At 49.9% G+C, this 18,305-nt stretch overlaps 1 protein-coding gene across 1 annotated transcript; it reads left to right on the top strand.

Moving 5' to 3' along the window:
* Positions 1-5,008: 5,008 nt before the first annotated feature.
* On the top strand, positions 5,009-18,085 carry RHOG (ras homolog family member G). Its single transcript, XM_036325162.1, has 2 exons — positions 5,009-5,111; positions 16,868-18,085. Exon 2 carries the CDS (start codon positions 16,936-16,938, stop codon positions 17,509-17,511), a length of 576 nt encoding a protein of 191 aa, XP_036181055.1. The 5' UTR covers positions 5,009-5,111; positions 16,868-16,935; the 3' UTR covers positions 17,512-18,085.
* Positions 18,086-18,305: the final 220 nt, after the last annotated feature.

Here is an 18,305-nt window from a genome sequence, read left to right as displayed (position 1 = left end):
TATATAAAGCATTTTCCCCACCTCGGGACATAACTCATTCCTTTTAAAGGAAAAAAATTGAAATGTAAGGGTGTGTAAGATTTGTTTTTAAACTGTAAAGTGTCTTTTCTTGTATAGTTAAGCCACTACCGAATGTGTCTTTAGATAGTCCTGTCCTGGTGGTATTTTCTTTTTTTTTTTTAATATATATTTTATTGATTTTTTACAGAGAGGAAAGGAGAGGGATAGAGAGCTAGAAACACTAATGAGAGAGAAACATCGACCAGCTGCCTCCTGCACACCCCCCACTGGGGATGTGCCTGCAACCAAGGTACATGCCCTTGACTGGAATCGAACCCGGGACCCCTCAGTCTGCAGGCTGACGCTCTATCCACTGAGCCAAACCGGTCAAGGCCCTGGTGGTATTTTCAAAAGCCACTAACCTTGTCTGGTACAGTATGGGGCCTATAAACTGGCATGGAAATTTAAAGCAGGTTCTTGGTGCACAGCACAAATTAGTTATATATGGGGTGGTAGTTTTTACATCTTCAATTGTCTCTGATGAAACTTATATAAAATAATTATTGTTCTGTTAACTGAATACCACTCTTTAATTGCAAAAAAAAAAAAATGCAGCTGTTTTGTTGACATTCTGAATGCTTCTCAGTAAATATAATTTTTTTATTAGAAAAAAAATCTATTTTCTTTGCCAGTTATATCAGGATAGGGACTTGTCTATGTTTTCACACCTGCATTCTTGGTGTGACACTATACCTGGCCCAGAAAAGATTTTCAATAAATGTGTGTTCAAGAAATGAAAGAGAGTGGTCATTTTGACTGACTTGTCCAAGTTCACAATGTAAGCTGTACAACCAGGATTTGAATCCTGGCTGTTTGGCTCCAGAACCTGTCTGTGATCTCTCTATTCTACCCCAACAAAATGCTTTCATGTGGTGTCTCACTTCTAAACATCCCGACTTGGTGCCCTTGTCTCTCAGCTGCTTGTGAGCACAAAAAGCTCACCTATTCTGAGAAAGCAAGTGAGAGAACAGGAAGAAGAAACAGCCCTTCTGGGGTTGTGCTCTCTTTCTACCCTCTTCAGCTGAGTCCCTCCCTTTCCAAGAAGCCTTTGCAAACAGTCTCACCTATCTACCTGTCTCCCTCTCCTCTAACCTTATTGGCCCTTCCTATCTCTGTGCCATAAAAGTGGCTCCAAGTCACCTGGCTTCTGATAGTTTTATACATTTTTGTGCTTTATTAAGACAATTTAATTCCACAGACATATACTGAAGGCAAATGTGTGCTCAGGCCTGCCTGCGCCAGGCCCAATGGGTGGACACAGAGATGAATCAGACACAACCTCAAAGGACTTACAGTCAGTGGGGAAGACAGACATTAGGTACAGATACAATTAACTAGAGCACAAAGCAAGATGACCTAACTGGTATGAAAGAACTATGAGCAATATGCTACATGCATAAACCTAAATTACTTAATTATTATTATGAAGATGTATCATAGGTCAGAGCTCAAAGATATTATCTGGTTCAACCCCTTGTTTTCCAGTGAAGGAGTCTTAGACCCAGAGAAGGGTGAAACCTAACCTAGAGTTTCCCTAGTCAGTCTGGACAAGCCAAGACTAGACTTCAGGTCTTCTTGGGTTTTGTTGTTGTGGTTGTTGTTTGTTAAGCCACACCTGAGGATATTTTTCTATTGATTTTTAGAGAGAGTGGAAGGGAGGGGGAGAAACAGAGAGGGAGAAACATCTACTAGTATGTGAAAGAGACACATTGATTGGTTGTCTCCCGCAGGCACTCCGACCAGGGCAGGCGATAGTACCTGCAATTGAGGTACATGCCCTTGACAGGAATTGAACCAGGGACCCTTCAGTCCACAAGCCAATGCTCTATCCACTGAACCCAACTGTCTAGGGCAGACTTCAGGTCTTCTGAAGCCCAGCCCAGGGCTCTTTACTTGTCCTCTAGTAGCTTTATATGCAGAAGTCTCATATCCCACCAGACCATGGACCTCTTCAAGGCCAAGTCAAGTTCTCCGACCTAAGCAAGCTAAACCAGGGCCAACCATGGGCTCAGGAAATGCAGTCTGACCACAGGGTACCAATCCAGCCTTTTTGTCTACTGAATCTAACAGATATCCTACTTTTACCACTATGCTTCTAAAATTGATTTTCAAGTATTTTTCACAGAAAACATTTTTTTTTAATGAGCTCTTTACCCAGAACACTAGTATATAAATCTGATAAAAATCGACCAACTCTGATTGAAGGGAAGGGAGGCCAGAACTCCACTATTTTCCTGCCCTCAAATCCTGGGAAGGGAACTCTAAGAACACAACTCAAAAACCTTTGTTCTGGGACATAGTTTTTAATGGCCCATAGAAGTCATTGTACTATGTGGTCCTCCACTGAACCCTGTCTTTTATGAAACTCACAATACTTTCTTCATTATTTTTTAAAATACATTTTATTGATTATTTAGAGAAAGGAAGGGAGAGAGATAGTTAGAAACATCGATCAGCTACCTCCTGCACACCTCCCACTGGGGATGTGCCCGCAACCAAGGTACATGCCCTTGACTGGAATCGAACCCGGGACCCTTCAGTCTGCAGGCTGATGCTCTATCCACTGAGCCAAACCGGTTACGGTGTTTCTTCATTATTAATGACAACCACCAGCCATGTGCTCCCAGTAGGGTATGGAGAACCAGGTTTTCCCCTTGCGTTTCCAGGTCTCCATTCCTTTAGAAAGGAGCTGGTCCCAAGTGCCAAGTGCTCTAGGGAGGGTGAAGAGAGATCTAAACTCTGCCTGGGGAGGCGGGGTGGGGGTGGGGGTGGGCAAGGAAAGCTTCCCTAGAAGCAGCATGGAGAATGAATTAATCTACTCAGTCATTTACCAGCCTGAATCTGATAGGGGCTCTAACTTCACTGTCCCATACTCGCTAGCTACATGTACTACTGGGTACTTGAAATGTGTCTAGCCAAAATTCAGATGTACTGTTAGGTATAAAACATACCAGATTTCAAAGACTTAGTACCAAAAAAAAGAGCCTGCGGGTGTGGCTCAGTGGTTGAGCCTCCACCCATGAACCAACAGGTCCCTGGTTCGATTCCCAGTCAGGGCACATGCCCAGGTTGCAGGCTGGATCCCCAGTAGGAGTGTGCAGGAGGCAGCCAATTAATGTCTCCTTCTCACCGATGTTTCTCTCTAAAATCAAAAAACACATTTTTAAAAAATAATGTAAAATATCCTAATCATTTATAACCAATAATTTTTATATATTGATTACATGTGGAAGGATAATATTTTGGGTAATTTGGGCTAAGTAAAATACATATCTATTAAAATTATCGTATCTATTTCTTTTATTTTATTATTTTTTAAAAATATATTTTATTGATTTTTTTACAGAGAGGAAGGGAGAGGGATAGAGAGTTAGAAACATCGATGAGAGAGAAACATCGACAGCTGCCTCCTGCACACCTCCTACTGGGGATGTGCCCGCAACCAGGGTACATGCCCTTGACTGGAATCGAACCTGGGACCCTTCAGTCCACAGGCCGACGCTCTATCCACTGAGCCACATCGGTTAGGGCCGTATCTATTTCTTTTAAATTAAAAAATGTCATACTAGAAAATTTCAAATTACATTTATGGTTCACATTCTATTTCTACTGAACAGCATCAGGAGAGACTATTAAGTGCATGGCAGAGGTGGTGGTGGTGTGTGGTGTGTGTGTGTGTGTGTGTGTGTGTGTGTGTGTGTGACGCATTGTGGGAAAGGTAAGAATGGCAGCCAGGCAGGGAATAGTCCTTTAGGGCCAGATTGTGAAAGACGAGTCTATTTACTCTAGCAGTCAAGACAGAAAAGAAATCAGAAGGAGTAGGATGCGTCAAGACCCAAAGATATGGGCAGGCACATCGTGTTTAGGGAACTCATTCTCATTTCCTTTGAGCTAGGCATTGACAGAAGGCCTTTTACATCCATTCTCATGTTATCTTCCCACCTACAGGATGAAGAAGAGGTTATGCCGAAGACAGAATTGAGGCTGAGAAAGGATAAGCTATTTATTCTCTAAGTTGTTCCTTCTCTTTATCCGAAAAGCCTCTCGGAGACAGTGTGCTTGTCTTAATCGCCTCTCAGTTTTCCTACACAGCACCTTGCACGTGGTGGGCGCTCAGAAAGTTGTTTTTGAACCAAGGATGTCCCTTCTCGAGTCAGAGCTCCACGCACAACGCCTGGGAGCAGAAGCACCAGGGGGCGCCCACGAGCCCGCCCACCCTCCGTCCACCGGGCCGGGCGGGGATTTCAGGCCTGGGTGCGGTCCTTCAGCCCCAAGCAGTTGCGCGCCTCCGCGAGAAGCGGGGGCCGGGGGAGCCCCACGTCCTCGGCGCGCCCCGCCCCCTCCCCAGAGCCCGGGCGCGCCGAACGGCCGGGTGCGGAACGACGACACGACATCCTGTTTTGGGGGCCCACGGCTCCGCCTGCGCCTCTGCTGATCTTGTCTTTCCCCGGGTGCTGACGCCAGCTCCCCTCCCCCCCCCCCATGTCCGCACCCTCCCCAGGGGTCTGGGGCCTTCCCACTGCTGAATCACCACCCCTGCACCACCCCGCACCCCCTCGGAGCTCGGGGCTGGGGTGGGGAATGCCCAGCTTGACCCACTGTAGCCCGAGACTCGACCATCGCTCGACCCCTGCACTTGACTGAAGGCACCAGGCCTAGGGGCGCCTGTTCTCAGCTTCTTGCAGCGGCGGGTGCGGGGGGCGAGATGCGGGAGGGGGCAGAAGCCTAGAGCCTAGGTCAGGGCCTCTATGGCGGGGGGACTAGGAGGAGACATGACCTTGGGAGGCCTGACCTGAAGGGACACAGAGGCAGAGGGGTGGGGGAGCCCAGGACGCGGCAGGGGAGAGACCAGCGGAGGGGAGACCGAGGGTGGGGGCCCCCGGCCTGCGGACTTCCTGGTGCGCTGGGCCCCGCCCCGGCCCGCCCCCGCGCCCCGCCCCGGCCGCCCGGCCCGCCCCCCCCACTTCCTCCGGCCTCCCGCTCTCACTTCCTTCTCGAGCCGCCAGCCGCTGCCGCCGCCCCCAGCTCCCCCGCGGCGGGGAGGGCGCCAGGTGAGGCCCGGCGCGGGCCGGCGGGCTGGGGGTCGGGGGTGGGAGCCCTGCCGGCTCGGACTGGGCGCAGGCGCGGGCCCAGGAAGTTTGCTTGCGGGAGGCCGCGGGCGGGAGGTGCTGGGATCGCTGCAAGCTGGGCGGGCGCGGCCGCCGGGCGGGGCGGACACCGGGTCACTGCGAGCCGGCGGTGGCCCCGGGAGGGTGGGTTCCTGTACCGGGGTGGGGGTGGGGGTGCTGCGCCGGCTCCCAGGAGCTGCAGGGGACCCCTGAGATCGGAAGGCTGCGGCTCCGAGAGGAAAGTCTCTGAAGTGGGAGAGCTTAGAGCTGGGCTGTGGGACTCAGAAGTGGGGTGCCCGCCCAAGTTGGTGGGGGTGTCCCGAGGTGTGTGAGAGGAGGGTGCCCCCTGGGCTGGAGATGGCGCTCCCACTGCTCCGGCAGTGGTGACATTTGCGAGGGGGGCGGTGTCTGGCCTCTGCAGCCTCCACTGCAGGGGAAGAGCTCCCTGCCCCGAGGATCGCCGCCAACCCGGACCCGGCTCTCCGGCGGCAGCCAGCGGCCCCTGCACTCGAGAGAAGGGCGGGGGGAGCCCCGCTGACCACAGTCCTTCTCTCTGTCTGGTTTGTTGTTGTTTTCTTTTCCTGAGGTCAAACCTCTTCACCCCTGGAAGCAAGCAACAGGTCTTGAGTTAGCAAACATCTGCCGGCCTGGCCGACTGGTGCCTGGCCTTGCTCCTTTGTGGGTAAACTGAGGGAGGTCTTGTCCTGTGGCTGGAAGTGGGAGGACTCTCATTCAGAGGCACTGATAGTCCCTGGCAAGATGGCATCACAGAGCAGCACTAACTTCAGAAGATGGAGAGAATGATAGGGCTTCTGGGAGGAAGCAAGGGCTCTGGCCCTGGGAGTCGCTTGGGAACCACCTCCTAGTCTTCCCGTCACTGTTAGCCCCTGAATTCTGTACACCCTCACTGTCTTCCTCCATTCTTTCTCTAGACGACCCACAACCCCTCCATTACCCTCTTCTCCCCTCTTCTTCGGTTTCTTTTCCTCAACACAGTCATGCCAAGGCCCTGGCTTCTCACTGACCCTGCCCTTCTGTCCATCTCTGTCCCCTGCAGCCCACACCCTTCCCTTCCTTGGCCAGCTTCTGGCTCCACACTCTTGCTTCCTCCATCTTTCCCCATCCTTCTAGATCCCTCTCTCCGTGTCTTTTCCTTTCAGCCACTTATCTCCAGCCTTGGGGTCAGATCTTTGGTGAGTTTGAGAGCCTTTTCAAACCTCCCCAGCTCAGAGATGCAGGCTGCAACCACCTAGTTAGTGATAGAGATGATTAAAGAGCTGGAAAACCTCTCTATGTGTGTACGTGTGTGCAAGTGTTGATGTGTCTACATTTTTATCTCTTTGAGACAAAATAACTGCCCTCAGCCTTGAGATGGCCCAGAGCAGAGGAAGCCAGCAGAATGAAGGGAACCTATAGTGGGTGAGGTTGTGGTTAGGCAGGAGGAAGCAGACCGTAGCAGTCAGGGTAGAGTGGCAGGAATAAGACTGGTGAAAGAGGCCGTGGGAAATCAAAATCACCCAGGGTGCTTAATCATGAGGCCAAACCTGGAGGCAGCCGGGGGCGGGGGTGGGGGTGGGGGGGCAGCCTGAAGGTCCCTAACTCAATACTTACTGGTTCCAACAATGGTGTTGCAGAGAATGAGACCAGGTCAACTATGTGTGACAGATGGAAAGGGAGGGGGCAAAGGCAAGTTTCTGGAGGGAAGACTATAGCTAGTCTAACTTCAGTCTTAATGTTTTAGTGCCAGTTCAGGAAAAGAAGAGGAGTGTGAGGCAAAAGTATCTGCCCTTTCTTCCATGCTGTCTTCCGTCCGGGTCCTGCCCAGGCTGGATACCCCGTGCCCTGGGCTACATCAGGGCCTTGGTGACAGGAAGCCCTCTGCAGTCTGCTGACCCCTCTCCTCTGCCTTCCATCCTTAGTATTCCCCCTTTCACCCTAGATAGGACCCTACTCCCTGTCTTTCTCCTGAGTCTAACTTCAGTCTAGATTGGTTTTATAAGCTCACATTGTTCCCATTCTAGAACTCTTTCCTCAAACCTTTGGGATACATATTATGAGGCCTTGCTTCTTGCTGCCTCCCTCGGTTTACTCTATTTATTTGTCTCCACTAGGGAAAGAAAAAAAAAGAAAGAAAGAAAGAAATGGAGGGGAGCAAGTGCTATAATTTTGGAAATTCCCAAGCACCACTAGGTTTAAAGGTTGTTCCCATTCTATTCTCTTCCATTCTCACAGTTGCCCCTCTTCCATGAGTTGTCCCTTCTACCCACTAGTCTCTCCTACTCTCATTTCTGGGAGGTATATGGGGTTTGGCCCCAGGAGGAAATCTCAGGGACATACATAAAATCCCTTCTTGGGGAAGGATGTTCATGCAAGGCACTTTCCCAGCATCACTGCTCAGTAAAAAATCACCCAGGAGTCCTGACTCCTGGCCTGCAACCCAATACTTATTTTAGAATCCTGCATAACTAAAACCCACAGGTCTCTGAGGGTGAAGATAGGATGGATGAGACGGGGTTTCTCCCAGGCAGGATCTGGTCCCACTAAAGGTTTGAGCTAATTGCAAAAAAGTCATTGCTGAAAATAAATATGATCAGGGTCACAGGGATCTAAATGGGAAAATATCATGAGAGGTAGGGAGGTGCCCGCTAGGAGGCTGCTCATTGAGGTTTTGGCTAAAGAAATAAGATCAAGGTCCTGAAATGAAGTGGCCGATGTGAGATTGTCACAAATCCTGGTTGGGACTCTAGGATCTGGAGAGTTGTTAGAGTTGTTTCTGGCAAGATGTGAGGGCAAATGAGGTAGCTGATGTGAGCTTTTAGGGGGTCATGAGCAGGAAGATACGAGAGGTTGTGGCTATAGTAAGACAGTTGGGAAGATATTTGAATGGGGGTAGATGGACATTTGGGAAGAAAATTGGGGGCCAGACCCAGACTGAAGATCCCTCCCTCCATACACAGTGTAGACCCATTAGTGGTGAGGCTTGTAGGGGTCTCTGAGGAGGGAAACCAAAGACAAAGCCTGGGCCACCTCCCCAGAACAGATTGGTTTTCCTGTCCAGAGTCCAGCTTCCTCTTTTGTCCTCATGTCATGGGGGGAGGGCATCTCCCCAGGAGCTAGAAGCCGAAGGAGGAGTTCCTCAGTTAGGGCAGGGCCAGGATGGCTGGCTGTCTAATAATGTCAGTTCTAAATCATGGACATCCCAGTAGGAACTAGGTATAAAAGCTTGAGAATTTAGAACAGAAGTGGGCAAACTTTTTGACTCGAAGGTCACAATGGGTTCTTAAACTGGACCGGAGGGCCGGAACAAAAGCATGGATGGAGTGTTTGTGTGAACTAATATAAATTCAAAGTAAACATCATTACATAAAAGGGTACGGTCTTTTTTTTTTTTTTTTTTTTTTTATTTTTAGTTTTATTCATTTCAAACATCCGGCCCGCGGGCAGTAGTTTGCCCACGGCTGATTTAGAAGCAAAAAGGGCTCAGACTTCAACCTGACCCCTTTGGCCTTTTCCTGAAGGGACAAACCGTGGTAGGATCTTCCTGAATGAGGTCAGAGAGATGATAAGCTCATTCCCAGGCCTGAGTAAAATACTCTTCTCCTTTATGGAAGTAACATCAGGCTGGAGGTTAGGAGATCCAGGCCCTTGTCCTAGATTTGCTCCCAACTCTCTTTATAACTCTGGTCAACTTTGTCTCTCATGACTCAGCTTCCACATGAAGGAGTTGCCTATCAATACCTCCACGGAGCACAGAGAATACTGATAACTCTGACTCTCCTTCAACCATGAGGCTCTTCGTAGCACTGGCCTCCACTGTGAGCCCTCCTATCTCATGCCAGCCTTGACCTGACAGGCTTGAGTGGTCTCTGAGTATCTGTCCAGGGATAGGAACTGTGTCCCCTTTCCCCAAAGTCCAAGGATTGTTACAGGTTGAGAGATGAGAAGAGGGCAGAGAGTGTGGGGGATTTTGACAGGGGACAGCAAGATGAGGGAGTACCCTGTGCCCTGCTCTAGCTCTGCCCCACTGACTGGAAAGTAGATGCCGGAGTTTCCTCCCTGACGTTTTTTTCCCTTGTGGAAACCCCCTTAGGCCTGGGGCGGGGCTGAAGGAACAGTGTGGCCCTGGGTCTCTCTGTGGGTATTTTCGGGGGGGGGGGGGGGGCGGAATTGGGAGGATGGCGCTTCTGTATAGCACCGTGTGAAATGAGCAAAGGCAAAGGAAGTGCCACTTCACAGGCCTTTCGTGGGGCCCTGGGACTCCTGAGCTGCTAGGGGGAAGGGAGGAGGAAGCAAGTGTTAAGCCTTCCTCTGTGCTGCTTGGTGGGGGAGGGGGTGGCCTTCTTAGCTCCCCCAGGCAGAGCTCTCCTGGCCCCAGGGCTCACCCTTTGTGGAGCACCCCAGGTGCTGGGGATGGTGAAAGATGGAGGGGAACTCAGACTTAGTGAAAGGGCCCCATCCTCACCACAGCTTTCCCAGCTATAGCTGTCTTGCTGCTTCCTCCTCTCTAGGCCCTAGTGGGTAGAGTCAGCTAACCCTCTTACCCTACCTGCTGCAGGGCAGGAAGCCCTGCAGAGGCTGAAGGGTGGAGAATGGCAAGAGGTGGAGAGTTCTCTAGCATGGGTTTGTTTTTGTTTGTTTGTTTGTTTGGTGTGTGTGTGTGTGTGTGTGTGTGTAAGGCTGGGAGCTAGGCTCTCTTGGGTCTAGTTCCCTGCTGATGGGGAGAAGGGGAAGAAAGAGAGAAACTCAGCCCTTGGCCTGATCCCAGCCCCACAATGATCTCATGTCTCCCCCAGCTTCCTCCTCCCTGCCCAGCTGCAGCCAGCTGCAGCCTTTTTGAGCCTCTTCGTATCACCTCTCCTTCATCCTTCCAAACAAATCATCAGACTCACAGAGCTTCTGAAGCCATTTCCAACACTGACACTGACCTTACCTAACCCTTGACCACAGGTCTTCAGATACCCCCCATCCTTAGCCTTATCAGGACCACTTTTCCTACCCATCTTCCTCATCACCTCTAGCCTTGCTGTGCCTGCTTCACCCCTCTCCCCCTTCCAGTAGAAGACAGGGCAGTCTAGCCTATATGTGTTCGATACCCGAAATTGTGTTCCTCAGCAGGGGGAGGAAGTTGATTGCCCATGTCTTGTGTCTCCTGGGCCCATGACTCTTCCTTGTTCCCAGAATCAAAGTTTGCATTGATGGAGGAGGAGATATGTGTCAGTCTACAGCTTTTGCTCAGCACTCTGCTGGACTTCTGGAAGTAAGCAAAAGAACAATTTCCCTCCTCATGAGGCATCCAGTTAGTTCAGCGCAATGAACAGTAGAGACAGTGCTGGGGAAGCTAGGACAGGAAAGGGGGAGAAGATGGGAACAGATCTGGGCCCTGAAAGGCTGGGAGGATCGGACAGGGGTAAGCAGAATTCCTGGAGGAGGAACTCCCATGTGCAAAGACGTGAAGTACAAGTGAGTCCAGTTATTGACTGTGTTCAGCCTAAGGAGACAGATTCCCAGGACCTTGCCCTCTAGGTCCTCCCAGTCTAGATAAGATTCAGAACAGCCTCCATGTCTTGGAAGATACAATGTGCCTGTGAGAGAAACAGGAACCAGACCTTGGATGGGATAAGTCACTTGTGACCTGGGTGATTTGCCAAAACTTTCCTGGAGGAGATGGCAATGGTGCTTGGCCCTGGAGAACCAAGGGTTGGGGTTCCTTTAGGCCACTGAGGACTTCTGAGCTGCCCATTGGGGATTGGGGATTGGAGGATGGAAGAGGGGAAGAATGCTGGATTCCCATGAGGACAGGGAATATTGCTTGCTGTTTGGTGTGTTTTGGGAAAGAGAATGTGGAGATTGCTTTGGAGGTTCAGGGTGGTGTGGCCAGAGTTCAGGATCAGAAGGCCCAGAGATGGATTAGGTAGAATGCGTTTCAGTGAGGGCTGCAGAAATGGAGCCCCATGTCAGGGAGGCAGGAAAAAAGGCTGTGTGGTAAGTTGGTTCCTATTGCCTTCACACTCCCCCATCTCTTAGGGCCCACCCCTCCCCTCCCCCACTCCCAATTGGGACACTTCCCCTGCTCTAACCGCCACAGAGATCTGGCAATCAGGCAATCCTCTGCTTCCTTTCCCTCCCCACTTCTGGGCCTGCCTGAAGCACACCCTAAGACAAGGTCCCACTGGGTACAAGCTGGGCTCCAGGAACCACACTCAGAGTTAGGTCCCCATGGGCTGTGCTCCCCTAGGCTGGGCTCCCTGCTAGAGTCAGGTCAAGCTGGTACTGCGAAGAGAGATTTTTTGGCCTATCCCAGTCAAAGTTTTTGGCTGCCACTGCTGTTCAAAAAGATTCAGTATTGCTGTGTTGGCTGTGGGAGTGTTAGTTCAATTCTAGGCTTTTGAGGTAACTGTCCAGATCTCAGTAATGGGGCAGAAGCAAGCAGATCAGAAGACAATGGTTGCACACTCCTGTGTTCTCAACCCTGTGCTCAGTTTTTCTTTTTCTTTTTAATATATTTTATTGATATTTTACAGAGCGGAAAGGAGAGGGATAGAGAGTTAGAAACATCGATCAGCTGCCTCCTGCACACTCCCTCCTGGGGATGTGCCCACAACCAAGGTACATGCCCTTGACCGGAATCGAACCTGGGACCCTTCAGTCCGCAGGCCGACGCTCTATCCATTGAGCCAAACCGGTTAGAGCTGTGCTCAGTTTTTCTGTAGAAGAGTTGAGGGATGCTCAAGCTCCAGTATTGGGGAGGCATCCAAAAACTAGGAAACTTATGTATGACTATTGGGAAGGAGAATCACAAGGAGCCAAAGAAGGGTTAAAAGGTTGGCCTTGCTATAGAAGTTCAAAGAAAGGAGAAGTTAGTAGCCTCATGGGGTTCTGAAGCTCTGAGGTTTAAGCTAGGCCTTGAGGAGTCAGGAAGATTCTAGAGGCAAGAGGGAATGGGAGAAGATGGAAGAACAAGAGTAACAGTTCAGAGGCAACAATCGACCTGGTTTGTTTAAGAGGACAGTGAAGACCCCTCTGGAGCAGGAAACTGGGGACTCACATTTGCAGAGTACCTACATTTACACATATATTGTACATTAATGCACTTAATCCTTATAACACCTTATGAGGTTGGTTTTATTACTTATAAGTGGCAGAACTAGGATTTAAACTCAGATCTAGCTGACTCTAAAATCCCTACCAGAGTATGAAGAACTCTGAATGCCAGGATGAGAGACTAGGCATGCTCTTAATTAAGTTAGGAATAAAAAGTCATTGTAATTTGGCCAATCATATACAGATCTGCAACCATTAATTTACTTACTAAATAAAAGTTCTTTTTGTTTTTATTGATTTCAGAGAGGAAGGGAGAGGGAGAGCGATAGAAACATCAATGATGAGAGGGATTCATTGATCGGCTGCCTCCGGCACGCCCCCTAACTGGGGATCAAGCCCGCAACCCGGGCATGTGCCCTGACCAGGAATCAAATCGTGACCTCCTGGTTCATAGGTCGACACTCAACCACTGAGCCACGCCAGCAGGAGCCAAAAGTTCTTTTTATAAAAGTCATCTAGTTAAATAAATAAATAAATAAATAAAATAAATTTTAAAAAGTCATCTAGTAAGTCACAGTTAACTCTAACCTCAAGCAGGCCACTCTTCTTACTTGGCCTCCTGCAGCATTGACTGTTCCTTCTTCCTATGTGGCACTCTAGGGGTGGGCAAACTTTTTGACTCGAGGGCCACAATGGGTTCTTAAACTGGACCGGAGGGCCGGAACAAAAGCATGGATGGAGTGTTTGTGTGAACTAATATAAATTCAAAGTAAACATCATTACATAAAAGGGTACGGTCTTTTTTTTTTTTTTTTTTCTTTCTTTCAGTTTTATTCATTTCAAACGGGCCGAATCCGGCCCGCGGGCCGTAGTTTAGACCCTACCCTCCTCAAATGGGCTGTGGGAACCTATTTGATCCAGTACAGGTCATAGGGTTTCCAAGTAAACATTTGTCCTGGGAGAGGGGATACGCTCTGGGATAAAGTACTAGACTGATGCCACCACTCAGACACCTATGTATTCAGTGCTTCCTGCCTATTGGGATGAAAGGCTTTGCTTCTGTGTGCACAACTTTCCAATCACAAAGCACATTCATTCCCATGCTGCCGCTGCCCTATGAGTTAGGGAAGGCAAGTATTGTCATTCCTACTGTACAGTTAAAGAAACTGAGGCTCCGGGAAGGGAAGTGACTTACTTGCTCAGGGTCACGAAGTTGGCTAGTAAGGGGTAATGTAGAGGCTGTATGATGCATTGAGGAAAACACAGACTTTGGATGGCAAAACAGGTTTGTGTCCTGACTCCCAAGCTAACTGGCTGTGTGGCACTGAGTTACTTTAACTATGAGTTTGTTTCCTTATCTGTAAATAGACATAGTACCAATGGGTTGTTATAAGGATCAAATAACAATGCCACGTGATCTATGAAGCGTTGTACCTTGTGAGGGCTTTTTATCAAAGGCCAGAGTTAGCAGGTGAACCCAAGAGGCCACCTTCCGGAGTTTGCTTCTCTGCCCTGTACCACAGTGCCCCTGCTCTGCTTGTTTCTGGACACTACCTCACTCATGATCCTTTTCCGGTGTCAGTCCTGTTCCCTTGCCAGCCCGGAAGCTGCTGCCCTCTCCCTCCCCACTCCTTTGAGGGCTGATTTACTGATCGTGGGTTGATAACCACCTCCCTAAAGAGCAGCCTGGAGCCACTGAACTTCCAGTCTCTTGGGCCTTGTGACTGTTGTCCAGAGCTCCCTTCTTGTCTTCCTGCCTGGGCCAACCCAGTGCTGGGCCTGTGGGGGAGGAGTTCCCAGACATACTACCACACCCATGCCCCTACTCTGTAGAACTAAAGATTTACAGGCCCAGGAGTTCTCTCAAAATGCTAGGGTCTCCCAGGTAATTCAGGGGACATAAGTAACAACACCAACCCCTGCAACATGCTCTCTCCTTTCCCCAAGGGAAGAGCCACAGAATCCTAGAAGAATATGTCTTAACTTGCCCCCATGTATGCAGGCCTTATGCATTTGCTGACTGACTCAGCCCCAACCCCACCCCCACACCACCCCCTGCCTTTCCTACCCCCATCATTCTATCCCCTGCTCCCAGGGCTCTTTGTGTCTCATTTCATCTACTTACTGCCCTTGTCACAGGCAGTTTTCTTTCCATTTCATGGACTGGGAAACTGAGGCCTGGGGAGGGTAAGTGCCTCATGCTTGGTTTCAGTGAGTCAGCAGCAGAACAGAGCTGGGGTTAGAACTTCGGTCTCTTGACTTCCAGTCTGAGGTCCTCTCCACTGCCCTGTAGGATCCTTAACTCCTACCTCGACCCATTTCCTGAGGCTCTCTATCATCTGTCCTGAAGTTGGACACAGACACTTATTCACACAAATAAGATGGAAATGTTTTCATGGGAACCAGAGACAACCTCATAGAATGAAACCATTTCCCCCCCAGCTGATCCCAGGGGAAGCTGGAGCTTGGGAGGAAGCTTGGACCAAGCTCTGGGTCCTGTGCAGGTCCACACCACCAGAGTTCCTTTTTGCCTCCCAATGGACTCTCCCCCTATCCACAATTTGATTTTTAAGGCTTCTGAACCAGTATTTGAGAGGTCAGGCAGAGAGTTAAGGGGTTTTCAGACTAGGGTGAAGTTTTGCAGTGTATATAAAGCGAACTGGAGAAAAATGGGCCAGTGGTGATGGTGCTTGCATGGAGCAAGGGATATTAGGATATCTGGGTGTGTCTAAAACAGACTGTCCAGCCCTGGCCAGTGTGGTTCAGTTGGTTGGAGAAATGTCCTGTGCACGAAAAGCCTCGGGTTTGATTCCTAGTCAGGATACATAGCCAGGTTGCAGGTTCAATCCCTAGCCTGGTTGGGGCGTATGCAGGAATCAACCAATCAATGTTTTTCTCTTACATTATGTTTCTCTCTTTCTCTCCATTCCCCACTCTCTAAAAATAAATAAATAAAATAAAATAAAATAAAATAAAATAAAATAAATTTGGCTATCCCTTCCTAGGATGCAGGGACCTGGTTGTGAGAGTCGGGGAAAGGAAGTCACATACTGGCCAGCAAAAGTCCCTCATGACCAAGAGGAAGTAGCCAATGAGAGGAGAACCTTTGCCACAGCAGTATAAATAATCACAGGGTTTCCGGAAGCTCTGTTCTTTCCAGAACGCAGAGCAGTTCCTCACCCTAAGGCCCTGTGAGCTGCAAAGGGGACAAGGGTAATGATTGGAGCTGGGACTCTTTCTTTCATACCTCACTAATTACAGCAGCCCATTTATTTGGTACTTCCTATGTGCCATGCCTCAGGCCAAACACTTTCTAGACATTGGCTCATTTCAAACTCTGAACAATTTTAACACAATAGGCAAGATTTCCCCCATTTTACAGATGAGGAAATTGAAGCTTAGGAAACTTAATATGTTGCCCAAGATCATACATGACTAGTTGGTGGAGCTGTGAGGAGAATCCCTGCCAATCTGACTCCAGCATGTGTTCTCAGTGATAGAGCTTTAATGGCACTGTGTTCTCTACCCAAGAGTCTGGAAGCCCCTGAAATTCTTCAGAGGTATGTGCATGGTCTCAAAAAAATGACAGAAAAGTAAGGGGGAAATCAAGATTTTGTTTTATTCTTCTGTTCATCCCTCTTGGGTGGGCTTGGAGGATCTGCCTCACCCCACCAAGGATCTCGAGAGAAGATGCTGATGTCTAGGAGCCACCCCTTTGCCTCATTCATTATTACATATTCAGATTCCCACTAGATCCCAGCCTTGGCTCAATCTCCCATATTCCCCTGCACTGAGTTGCCAGCCTGGATATGTGTGGCCAAATAGGGTTCACTATGCTTACAAAAATAATGGGATTAGCTCACTCTCCTTTTCCCTCCCCAGGGTACCCTGGATTTTGATAGGGTATCTGTCTAGAGAATTGTGCTCCTTGCTCAGCAGGTTTCTTATTGCACCTTTTGGGTTGTACTCAGTAGCCAAGATATGGGGTTTGGAGTTGAAACATCAGTGCACTGGGCAGGGCTGGCCCTGAGTTGGGAGAGGTTCCCACACATGGCTGCATCTCAGAGTGACGTGGGACAGCGCCCTGTGCCAGAACCCCTCTCCAGTGTACATAGTGGGAGGGATCCATACCTAGTAGAGGGTCTGTAGGTTGATCCCTACACCTGTACACTGCCGTTTTGTGTATATACTACCTGGAGGAAAAATAAAAGTAGCTAATACTTATTGAAGGCACTGTTCTAAATGTTTTACTGTGTTACCTTATATAATCCTCTTAATAATCCAATGAAGTAGGTATTATTTTATTCCCATTTTACACATAAAACAAACCCACTAATCAACAACTAATAAGTAATTGGTCCAGGGTCACACAGCTAGTAAATAGCAAAACTAGGATTTGACCTTAGTTGGTCTGGCACCAGAATTTATGTGCTCCACATAATATCTTTACATATTGTAGCACCAGCCTCCTTACACCTGAGCATCTTTGCATGATCTCAGGGCCTCTCTTTATTGTGTATCTGTCTCCCTGAGGTCTGTCCTGATGGGATTATAAAATGGTATCAGGTTAAGAAAACAGAAGGTCATTTCCCTCTGTGTGCCCCCATTCTTTATTCCCGAGAGTGTCCTGACCAAGTGTCCCTCTCCTCTGTTCATAGGTCATTGCATCCAGAGGGGTCCAGAAGGGGAAGGAGGCAGTGCCTCCACTGAAGCAGCTGCACCCACAATGCAGAGCATAAAGTGTGTGGTGGTGGGCGATGGGGCTGTGGGCAAGACATGCCTGCTCATCTGCTACACAACTAACGCCTTCCCCAAGGAATACATCCCCACAGTGTTCGACAATTACAGCGCCCAGAGCGCAGTTGATGGGCGCACAGTGAACCTGAACCTGTGGGACACAGCGGGCCAGGAGGAGTACGACCGCCTCCGCACTCTCTCCTACCCTCAGACCAACGTCTTTGTCATCTGTTTCTCCATTGCCAGTCCACCCTCTTATGAGAATGTGCGGCACAAGTGGCATCCGGAGGTGTGCCACCACTGCCCTGATGTGCCCATCCTCCTGGTGGGCACCAAGAAGGACCTGAGAGCCCAGCCTGACACCCTGCGGCGCCTCAAGGAGCAGGGCCAGGCGCCCATCACACCGCAGCAAGGCCAGGCACTGGCCAAGCAGATCCATGCTGTGCGCTACCTCGAGTGCTCAGCCCTGCAGCAGGATGGCGTCAAGGAAGTGTTCGCTGAGGCTGTCCGGGCTGTGCTCAACCCCACACCGATCAAGCGTGGGCGGTCCTGTGTCCTCTTGTGACCCTGGCACTCAGCTTGGAGGCTGCCCCTGCCCCCCCACCAGTTGTGCCTTGGCGCCTTGTCTGCCCCCAGCTGTGCCTTGTGCCTTAAAGACTAATTCTGGCACCCCTTGCCAGGGGGCTCCCTGAATGCCTGTTTCTCCATGAGGAGGCCCACAGGGAAAGGGGCTTTGGGTCCCAATCTGCTTGGGAATACCAGGTATTCTTGAGAGCTCACCCAGGCCAAGGTTGGACCCTTTCCCAAGAAGCCAGCCCAGTGCCCCTCCCCATTTTTCCCTACTGACCAGTTGATCCAGCTTTCCACACAGAGGTTGCTGCCTATTGTGGTGCCTTCTCTCAGGTTAGGAGCTCTTAGCCATCCCTAACCTCTCCCTTGCTGCTCTTCGAATTGCTCCCCCCTCAAGATGCTCTCTCCCTTCCCCAATGAAGGAACCACAAAATCCTGAGAAGATGAATGTGCCCTAACTTGTCTCCATGTGCCCAGGCCTTACGCATTGCTGACTGACTCAGCCCCCCACCCCACCCCCAATCAGCTCCTACCCCCATCAGCATCAATAAAACCTCCTGTCTCCAGTGGCCCCGGCTCCTCCCTGTGTGCTGGACATTGGGGGTTGGGCAGGGGACAGGCATGGGCTAGGGCTCCCCAGAGACTGGGAGCCTTTTGTTTCCTGTAAGAGGGGACAGAAGACAATAGGCTTCATTGTGGTCCCCCCACCCCCCAATTTCTCTAACAAAGCTCTGGACTCCCTTGGAGGGACCAGTTTTGCTATGGGGCCCAGCCACAGATTCTGTAGTG

Source organism: Myotis myotis, unplaced genomic scaffold (genome assembly GCF_014108235.1).
Source record: "Myotis myotis isolate mMyoMyo1 unplaced genomic scaffold, mMyoMyo1.p scaffold_m19_p_10, whole genome shotgun sequence".
Taxonomy (NCBI): Eukaryota; Metazoa; Chordata; class Mammalia; order Chiroptera; family Vespertilionidae; genus Myotis; species Myotis myotis.
The sequence above is the reverse complement of the archived record's forward strand: the minus strand, read 5'-3'. Positions and strand labels throughout refer to the sequence as shown.